Raw genomic sequence first — 10991 nt, forward strand, 5'->3', positions numbered from 1 at the left:
ATAAAGAAAACACTTATAACTGGCAGCCCTATGCATTATAGAGTAATCACTGGGATTGCCCCAGGTCTGCATGAATCGGGTCCATGTCTTGGGTCTGCATGAATAACACACAAATCGATATAATTTTTCAAATCCATGCTGCGGCCTGTGTATTCAAATGCCTTTATATTGCTTCTCCCTGGCTTGCTCATGGTATTTCACATGTGAAGAATATCTGCTCCCCCACCTAGTATATATTTTCACTTATTCTTCCAGCAATAGCTGTCAGCTTAGTGATAATAATTGATAGGACAGAATAGCACCTTGGTCATCAGGAAATAACAGCATATATTTCCTATACCAATAATAGAACAGCCATGAACTCCTGAAACGTCAGAAATTCTCACTCAATATACACAATCTGTGTTGTATTCCAGGATTGCTCTGTACTCGCAGCATGCTCTTATCTCCCAATGTCACTGTAAGGGACCTTTGAAATTGACACTTCCTGGTTTAAATTCCTGACAGTCGCATTTCCGGTCTTCGGACTGTCACCCCACAGCGGCCATATTTATTTAGGTAATAAAAAAAACAGGAAAAAAATTAGCATCATTGTAAATGACAAAAGTAAGACTACAACTACTCTACTTACACATTTTATGCTTAAGGATAAGTAAAAAATGACATGTGATGGAAAAAATCAAGTTATACAAGGTAAATATGAATAACAAAATCAAGTGTATATATTTGTTTTCAGAGGCGAATCGTTTGCCCACACCCAAGATGGCGCCGTTATGCGCCACCTAACCCGCTAAGACTACCAGTCCCAGCAGGCCGTGTGCGCCGAGCATGCGCACTCGGGGTTTTCCTTGTCGTGCTGCTCCTCCCTGCCGCAGAGGCCTGTGGGCCGGGTGAATGGTTGTTGTGCGGAGTAGCCGGCGGCTCTGAGTAGTGGCCGCCCCTCTGTGTCCTTCCATTCATCCCCCGGCTCAGGCCTCAGACATGGAGGCGCTCATTCCTGTCATTAACAAGCTGCAGGACGTCTTCAACACTGTGGGGTCGGATGTCATTCAATTGCCGCAGATCGTGGTGGTGGGGACACAGGTGAGCGGGGTGACACATTGTCATCATTTTACAAACAGAATGTGCTATAGACTATCATTCATGTCCTGTGTTTTATATTCCATGAAGCTATGATAACTCTGTACATACCAGCAGTATGGGTTTGCTGGGTTGTGCATTGGCCCCTGAGGTGGCAGGTTCTCTTTACATCCAACCCCCAAGTCACAGGAATGGGGGCTGCATTGTTATAGCAACCCATTTAGAGAAGCCCCACCTAATATTAATAGGACAGACCCCATATTTCTATAAAGCGATTCTTTGTGCAGTCAGGTGACTTACCCATAGATGATATCATCAGTCTGCTGCAGTCTGGTGAAATATTTCCCCAGTCTCCTGCAGGCTACAACCTTGTATCTGTGCACACCGGACAGGAGGCTGGCGGGATGGAGAGGGGCGTCACCCCCATCAGATCGCACCCCACTGCAAAGATCTAATGTTAATGTTCTCAGATTTGTGATTACATGGAGCCTCCATAATAATATATTAAAGAAAATATGTAATAGGATCATTAGAGTCGTGTGCAGACGTGGATGCTAAAACAACTGTGAGTTCAAGGCACTGACAGGTTCTCTTGGAAGCTCACCCTCCACCGCTCTTCTCCCTGCTTTTCTATTGGCTAGTAAAGACTATTAGGCTGAGCATGTGTTGGCCCCCAGAAGGGCCCCCTGCTCTTTAAGGCGGACTAAACAAGCAGCATCAATATTACTTTTCAGTAACGCTTCTCCTGTGTAGAATTCATTTTTGATTTAATTTTTTGATATGTGTCAGACATTTGTAAACCCAACCAGGAGCTGTGCAGGTATCAGGATTTCCATGATCGTGACATCTCTGAGCCAGCAGACGGTGATCCTTGGTGATGCCTAAACAAAGATGGCTGCGACCTTCTAGTATGAAGGAATCGTCAGGAGGATGGATGGGGGGGTAATACATAGCATTTATCTTGATCCAATGTGAGTTCTGGTATCTGGTCACCCCAGAAGTCTGATTTACTCTCCAACATCCCATAAATATTGAAATATTCAATGAAAATGGCTTGAGCCATGAAATCGTCCATGTAGATGTAATGATATGTATATATGGGGGCTGTCAGGCTCTGGTGCTGTGTACTAGTTTTATGGCAGTGAAGCTTTGATCCCTGTGATTGATGTAACGGCCTTGGTACTTCCATACAGCGTGTGTGACTGACATTATTAATGTGCGTCAGGAAAGCATTCACCTTAATGTTGCTGATTCTGGTGTCACATGACCAGTACGTGTGGTTGTATTTGCTAGCAGACAATAACAAGATAAAACCTAAAATGTTTGCTGCATCTTCAGGAATAGTCCTAATCGCGAAAACTGATCTCCTCCAATCATTACATGTTCTTTCTCAGCATTGGATCTGCTTTATTACTCGGCTGGTTCCTAAAGCCTCACACTGATGTCCAATAAATATTAGAGGACTGTTGCTGGAAATTATCTTTTGTTATTTCCAGTGAGAGATGAACATATCAGTACTGTACACAACATCATTCTGTTCTTTGGATAGGGGAGCAGCGCCCGCTTTCCTCTATAGGAGTGAATGGCGGATCTTTGCAATCATCGTTTGATCTGCCATGGAAAACGATGGTAAAGGTGTTGAGCCACCACTGTACACGTCAGTCAGTTTGTCTCATTGCTGACTTTTTGATGTGCACCCAGCCCCAGGCTACGTACACACGTCAGATGATTCTGGTCTGATAATCGGCTTATGGCTGATATCATACGAGAATCTGGCGTGTGTATACAGTGCTCGCTGTGCGTTATTTTAACGACTGTCCTCGAGGATCCACAGACGATGAACAATCGTAATAAAAGTAAAGGGGAGAAAGTGCAGTGGGGTGCCGCTCCGTCATTCTCCCCTCCCCTCTTGATAGAGCAGAATGGTGCTGAATGTACAGCGCTCGTTCATGCATCGTGCAGTCTTTTGTCATTGCAAAGGATGGAGAAAGATCCTGTACAACGACAATTATTGCACGTGTGTACGCAGACGCTGAGTAATCGTCACTTGGAGTGATTGTTGATGAATACTTTGGGTGACTGGTATAGAATGATCGCTGTACACACATGCTGCTCATCTGTCGAGCAGCCTGACCTCTATAGAGAGGGTAAGGGCAGGGACAGGCAGAGGACCCCCAGTGAGGACAACAATGGATTTTGAAATATAATTTGTATTAATTTTTAATGTATAGAAAACACAATACAACAAAACATACAACACACACAATAAGAATCAGTTTCCAAATTCTGAAGTTAACATTACCATTTACATTATTCTTTTTACTAAGAAAGCGAATATTGCATCAAATTTTGCATTTCCCTTATGTTATTATTATTAATCCAACTATAAATCCAACTCATAAAGAAACACTAAACCATTGCCCGAAACTTATACTATACTGTGATTTTATAACTTACACCCATAGAAATAAAACTATATAATGATTACCATATATTTATATTAAGACAATCCATGTGTAACACCCCAAGTAGAATATCTAAACCTATCATATATAACTCTTTTTTCTTTTTTTTTTCTTGAGCATTTATTCTTTCTGCATAAACTTATACAACACCTTAAAAAACAAGTGATTTGTGCATCTTCCGCTCTTTCTGCTTCACATTTTTCTTTATCAAAAACTATTTTGAACATTGTAATTACCCCTTGCAAGGTCGGTGCTCCCTGGTGAATCCTTTTTGTGAGACAAAAAATGATGAATTTTAAGGGAAGGTCGGTACAATGGATCTCTGAACAACTTTGTTTGGAACCTGTACTGAGCGTAGATTCTCACCCGTGACAATTGTTTGTGATCACCTCGGGTGCTGTTACCATCTGTACATTTCCATAAAAATCTCTCATCTGTATGGAGCTCTAGGCTTTGCTGATTGGCTTCTCAATTCCACAATACACCTCTATACCGGATCTATGTGTCTTGTCAGAATATACTTTACCCTAAACATGAGTCCTCTGTCACCTAAAAGTATTTGTAATCCCTATCAATTAAATTATTTCCTCACATTTGATCATTTTATTACACCATTGGAACCCTATTGATTTGTTTAGCAAATGACAACCACAGCAGGGCTGTAATAATATTGTCCGTCCTTAACAGAAGTTTAGTGCAGATCAGCTGATATTTTTCTGAACATTCAGTTCTTTAAATTAATGAAACTTGGCTGGATATTTCCTATTCTTTCTGTACTAATAATGTGTGATAGACAGAAATGGCTCATAAGTAACTGCAAATTGTGACCCTTCCTAAAGTGAGAATTGTGATTGGGCTATAGATGCCGAATCTTTTTATTCTCCCATGGAAAAGAAAATGATCAATGATTATTCTTGAGATGTCATCAGCCTAAAAAATCATTTGACCCGTACCTGGTGCACCTAACTGCAGCTTATATGATCTCTATTATGATCTGAGGAGTCACAGAAATAAATAATATTAATAATAAACAGGATTTATGTAGCGCCAACATATGCAGATCTATACATTAATAACACAGATTTTATTGTTCACGGATTCTTAGATTGTGTTGTCTAAATTCTATGGTGTTTAATATGGCATCTAGTTACCCCACAAATACATACTGGTCTCCTAAAGAGAACCTGTATGGGCTGAGCCGAGTAGGATTAGTCCTCAGTATTGCTGTGGTCTATGCTGATCTTCCAGTTACCGATCTACAGCTTTGGTAGAAGCAGGGCTTTCTCAGGCCAGAGCTGCCCTCGCGATGAATGATATTCTCCTGACGTGTTGGTAAGTATTCAAGATTCAACAAATGTAGAAGAAGCAGACAGCTACTAAAGGATTAAAGTGGAAGCACAGCAGGTCCTCAGGTACAGCTTCCTCTCCAGCATTGAGAACAGTGAGCAGCACAGAAATGGTGGCCATTCATTGGTTGATGGGTGCAAAACCAGTGGAAACAATCTATTTCCAGGATATCTCTTTACCTGGTTACCACCATGCACCCCGTGGCCAGGAGAGATGATGTGCAGCTATGAGTGCTCCTAAACCAGGCAGTCAATTGGAACAATCCCGACATTTACACTGACCTGCAACCTGGAGAATTGGTGTAGACTGTATGGAGCGCTCACAGCTGGAAATTGATAGTCAACAATCGTGTCTTCCTGATTAATGGTTACTTAATATATTAATCATGAATCCCCCAATTTTTATTATATTAGCCTTGGATTCAATTATCAAATCTAATGTCCTCTGAGAAAGTTCCCACAGCAAGGACTGTAAGGATTTGGCATAGGAACACTGACCTCTGGTTACTATATTGTACACCTCCTAGATATTTACCGATCGGTATAAAATGAAATGTTTCTACAGCTCTGATAAGTTGTCAGTGCCGTGTCCTATTGGATTTAAGTAGCTGTGTTGTTATCATTTGATATTATTAGATTAACATTACTTTAGGGCATCTTGCATAGAAATGCATAGTGTTGTTATTACATGACATAGTAAAATCTGAGTGTATTTTGGAGATGTTAGGCTGACCATACATGTCAATGTTTCACCAATAATAACATAGCCTGCTGGTGAATCACACACAGCGTCTATCATTTTCCTTTTTGCCACGGATATTATTTATGATTGTTATTCTAGTAGAACCTAAGCACAATAATTGTATGTTGGACAGTTTATTACAATAATAAAACTCGCAAAGTGATACATAGAACAAATAAGCACTTTCATTGAATGAATCACTATGTCAATATAATTTATAAATGGACCCCCTAGTGTGTCCAAGCAAAGCTCCAAGCCATCCACATAATTTTAGCCATGGCCTATCTTTTCCCTTTGTTGGTGTGAGGTTCTTCAGCTTGCCTGTCTCTGTAAATTAGGATTTCCCCTGAAAAGGATTATTTGTGGTTGTTGCCGGTCATGTGGAAGGTTGATTCATTTTGATGGTGGATGAGATGAATGTTCTCATGGTAAATGGAGCTTGCTGAGTGCTGCAGGCAGATACACGGAAGGATTCCTTGTCATATAGAGTGACCCTCACAAGGTTACTGGATCTCTTCCACTATCTGACTGATCCAATGCTTAGATTCTAGGAGAGATACAACCTACAGCTTGCCAGCCTGGACTGCTCCATGCAAAAGTTACTTTTACTAATCTCTTCTCTGCTGTACTTAACTTTACAATGATAACCCAGATGAATGCAGTTCTTTAGTCATTACCACACCAATAAATGTATTTTTAAATGCAATCAGTGTAAGTACATTACAACCTTCTGTAGGTTGATGGAGGGGGATCCAGCACAAGGATCCAAATAGGTATGCTGTAGTTCAATCCGAATGCTGATAAAAGTAGAGGAATGTGAATTATTGGTGGTTTTATGAGGAGTATTGATGGGATTGTACACAATTGGTGTTGTTCCCTCCTCCCTCTGAGGTAAGTTTGGTATGGAATCACCATGAACAGTGTGGTTCTTTGTGTATAACAGGGATGTTATTTCATACACCTGACTTTCATTGTTCTGACTCTTTATGGGTTGTTGACAAGGCCAGAGTTCAGCAGCAGTGTTGTCTACATTGTTACATGTCCATGCTTTGTATATGTTACCTCTGCACTGGCACATTCTAATTACATGTTCAATTCTGCAGCTTTCATAAGTACATAGTAAGTTAGTTTGAAAAAAGACATAAGTCTATCAAGTTCAACCCCTGGGGAAATAAACATATCCCAGATATAAAACCTTACAGATATAGATGATCCAGAGGAAGGAAAAAAAAAATGCCCGTACAAACATTTCAAACGGGAAAAAATTCCTTCCTGATTCTGAGGCAATCAGATGTTCCCTGGATCAACAGTCTCTGTTATCTTTAAACCCATAATACCCAGTTATGATCTGTGCTTCTAGAAAACATCCAGCTTTTTCTTAAAGCAATCTATAGTAGTTGCTAAAACTACTTCCTGAGGGAACTGATTCCACATTTTCACAGACCTTACAGTGAAGAATCCCTTCCTTATCCATAGATTAAACTTCTTTTCCTCCAGAGGCAAAGAGTGCCCTCTTGTTCTTTGTAATCTTAAAGTGAGTAATGGAGAGGAGAGCTCTCTAGATGCACCATTTATATATTCCCCTGTAAATGTCTAATTACTATAATAATACTGGTTATCTTACTCTGGGGTCAATTTTCAGGCAATTCCTGTTATAAGGTAAGTTTTGTGTTGTCAATCTTACATGTGCCCTTGGTAGAGACCACAAGTGCCTAAATTCTCTGAGGAAGGATAAACCACCATTGTCACACCCCTGTGCTATGATGTGCAGGTGAAAAGTGACTGCACAGGGGTGCAATATATATCTGTATCTGTGGTGCCAATATTTACGATATCACACCAGAAATGAGAATATTTTGGCTACTCTTTACAATATGCCCCTACCTGTCCCCAGAGACCATCAAACTCCTTGTACATGCTCTTATCATCTCTGTCTGGACTACTGTAACCTCCTCCTCTCTTGTATTCCACTAACCCGACTCTCTCCTCTAAAATATATTATGAATGCTGCAGCCAGACTCATCCATCCTTCCCTCCGCTCCTCTTCCGCTGCATTTCTTTGTAGTTCTCTTCATTGGCTTCCATTTCACCTTAGAATCAAATTCAAGCTCCTGTGCTTTCCCTTCAAATCCCTACACAGTTCTTGTCCCTCTTACATTTCTGACCTGATAGAAGAATACTCCCCCTGCCGCTCTCTCCGTTCCTCCAATGACCTACTAATGACTTCCTCACTCATAACCTCATCACACGCACGGATACAAGACTTTTCTAGAGCTGCCCAAACTCTCTGGAAAGGTCTTCCTCATCCTATTCTGCATGTTCCTACTTTCTGCTCATTCAAAAGAGCTCTCAAAACCATGTTTTCAAACTTCCTTACCCATCCTCTTTTGTCTCTTAAACCCTCATTACTTCCCACCTCTACATATCTCCCATCCTATTGTGCGGTACTTCCCCCAACTACTAGATTGTAAGCTCTTCAGGACAGGGTCCTCTCCTCCTGTGTCTCTGTATTCATCTGTCATTTGCAACCCCTATATAATGTACAGCGCTGTGTAATATGTTGGCGCGATATAAATCTTGTTTATGTTTTTATTATTAATATTATTAATCAGCTGTCAGAACTCAGCTCAGGAATCCCTATTGCAAATGCAGTCACCTGTATAGAACCAATAGTTTGTGAGATGTAAAGCAGGATCTCTCTGCATTGTACCACCACCTCTATGTGTTTATTAAAGCAACAAGAAAAACAGAATCTTTCAAATTTTCCACCATCCATACGAGGCCCCATCTGCTCAGTGTGCAGTTTTATGGCTTGTCATTATCAGTACTTCAGAACACAGCCATTATTTATCACTTGGAGAAACATTTGGCACTGAAGATTGCATTGATCTGTTGTTAAACATGGCTTTTCCCAGCTCTGATGAAGAGCCAATGATGCAGTCTTGTGATTAGGAAATGCTAAGAAAACTGGCACAGAAGTCTGCACTGAGCATTCTACTTTCTACAACTATTTAAGAGCCACATTCAAGCATATGATGTGTCAGATTATTTCTCCTTCACCAGCTGCAGTGATATACTTTAACACTAAACCCCAATGAGATATATGTATATATTAGTCACTTTATTCTAGTTCACTTTGCTTTAGACAATGGTATAATGTATCTGTAAATATGGTTAGAATATTTCATATTTTTATATACAGAGGTTAAAATGTTCTTGCAGTGTTAGGTTCCACTGCTCTGCACAGTGCTGTCAGTTTAACACTGGCAATTTGCAGAGAGGAGAAAAGAGCAGAGGGAATACCCCAGCAAAGGCTCCCTAAATTTCTATCGGATGTGGATGAAAAGTTATTTTATCTGCAGCTGGGAGAATAAGATTGATACTGTTTTAGAAGTATGGTATGGATCATAAGTCTGAACAGAATTAGACATTTCTACTAGGTGACACTTTTTAGATTGAGCTGGTTTCTATGAATTCTATTCCTTCATCCTATGTAAATATCATTAATTACAGCAATCATAACTGAAATATTTATTTGGTTGTCATGTAATAAGGCAATCAATCTGTAATTCTAAACCATCACCATTGCTAACCATATGAAGAGTGGAAGTCTCACTTGTCCAACTGCATTCCCTGTGATGCAAAATATTAAGGTTTGTCATCTGACGCAAGACAAATAGAACCTGGCGGGTGACACCTCACTTCTAGAATTATAGATAAAAGGCACAGCTCTAGAGAAAAATTTGAACCTGGTAATTTTGTTCAGCCTGAGCTGCTGTCTGCTCACATGCAGGAAAAGTGATAGCACTGGAGTGTGGTTGGACTAAGCCACCTATTGTTTCCTGATCCTATCAGGTCATCCTGTGCAGGCGCCCAGTAGGGAGAATTTACGTAGACGGTCACCTTTGTTCTTTCACCTTGGGAACATATATACTCGGCTAATAATTTGCATGTTTTTGATACAATCTTTATCATATTGGGAATTTGGTACCTAAACTTTGCTTGGACAAGATATGGGATAATACTACAGCCTATCGTTCTGTGATGACAGCAAACAAAACATTGTTTGGAAGCAATCCTTTCTATTTGTAACATGCAGCATTTATTGTTTTTGTCTTATTTTTCTTCATCTTGTCTATTTCTATCCTACAGAGCAGTGGGAAGAGCTCCGTATTGGAGAGTTTGGTTGGCCGGGATCTGCTCCCCCGAGGCACTGGAGTTGTGACCAGAAGACCCCTAATCCTGCAGCTGGTCCATGTGTCACCAGATGACAGACGAAAAACCTCAGGAGAAGAAAATGGTAATGGATATTTGAAAGATGCATATTATGATATGTTTATATTATTAAAGCTGGTCTTTGTAGTTGTATTTGTGCTAGATGATCAAATTTCATCATTATATTGGATGGACTGAAAAGGAGCTTGGAAACCATTGATAGACCTGCCACACACAGCCTTTTCTCTCCGGTTACTTTGGGATATTTTATAATGCCAATGAAAAGCCTTTACAAACATTACATTGTGTAAATAAAGCAAAACTTCACCCAGATTTTATAATTCACTTCTGCATAGCTGCTGGAAAACATAATAAAAATATAAATATAATCACATTCTGGCTTTATATCCCTGAGGTTCTGTGGACACATAAGCACACTCGGGTTTTCCAGTTCTGCCCAACAACCTTTATAAGCTAAATGATGGGTTCAGATTCCTCTCATTGAGTTAAATATTCAGACTGTTGTAATAGTGACATCTTCATTATGGCAGAGTGAGATGGGGTGGTGATACTGACTACATGGCCTCATAAATCCTGTGTAGACCCTGCTAGGTTGCAGTGTAGCTAATCTTAACTAAGCACAGGATGGAATCCTGACCAGAACATAATCTGCATGGAGTTTGTGTTTGTATGGGTAGGATACAGTGCTCAACCTAGAATTTTTTTTTAAGGCGGATGGAAGCCCCTGAATTGTCTCCCAAAACAGCCGGATGGTTGCTGAAAAGTGCTGGGTAGTGCACCCAGCTAAAAGGGGCTGGGGAGAGCACCGGTGGGATAGGTGTTTTCCTTTCAAAACCTGGCCCTAGACCAATTAAGAGTTATTAGGTTGTAAGCTCCTCTGAGAAAGTGAAATTCTTTCTGGTCCAGGATTGAAATCTATTGGCAACAATAAAAGCAAATATGTTTTAAGAAATAAAAGTCCAGGATTGATTAGGTTCTCCCCATGATAGTCTGTCTTCTCTAGTCTTGGGGAGCTTTATTAAAACCAGATCCTATATGTCCACACTTTCTAAATATTAAATTAACTAAAATGTTGTAATTTACACCCAGAAATTACCGTATTTTTCGGACCATAAGACGCAC

General features: G+C 40.3%; 1 protein-coding gene across 4 annotated transcripts in view; it reads left to right on the top strand.

Annotated features, from left to right (window-relative positions):
- The first annotated feature begins 854 nt into the window (after nt 1-854).
- Nucleotides 855-10991, top strand: part of DNM1L (dynamin 1 like) — a 29460-nt gene continuing 19323 nt past the window's right edge. For 3 of the 4 annotated variants that reach the window (XM_072400256.1, XM_072400255.1, XM_072400257.1), the window contains exons 1-2: nt 856-1083; nt 9786-9933. In XM_072400256.1, the coding sequence (XP_072256357.1) occupies nt 982-1083; nt 9786-9933 (250 nt within the window). In that variant the 5' untranslated portion in view covers nt 856-981. Of the gene's footprint in view, nt 1084-9785; nt 9934-10991 lie in introns of all 4 variants that reach the window. The other variant, XM_072400254.1, reaches the window with a different exon arrangement.

Source organism: Pyxicephalus adspersus, chromosome 2 (assembly GCF_032062135.1).
Source record: "Pyxicephalus adspersus chromosome 2, UCB_Pads_2.0, whole genome shotgun sequence".
NCBI lineage: Eukaryota > Metazoa > Chordata > Amphibia > Anura > Pyxicephalidae > Pyxicephalus > Pyxicephalus adspersus.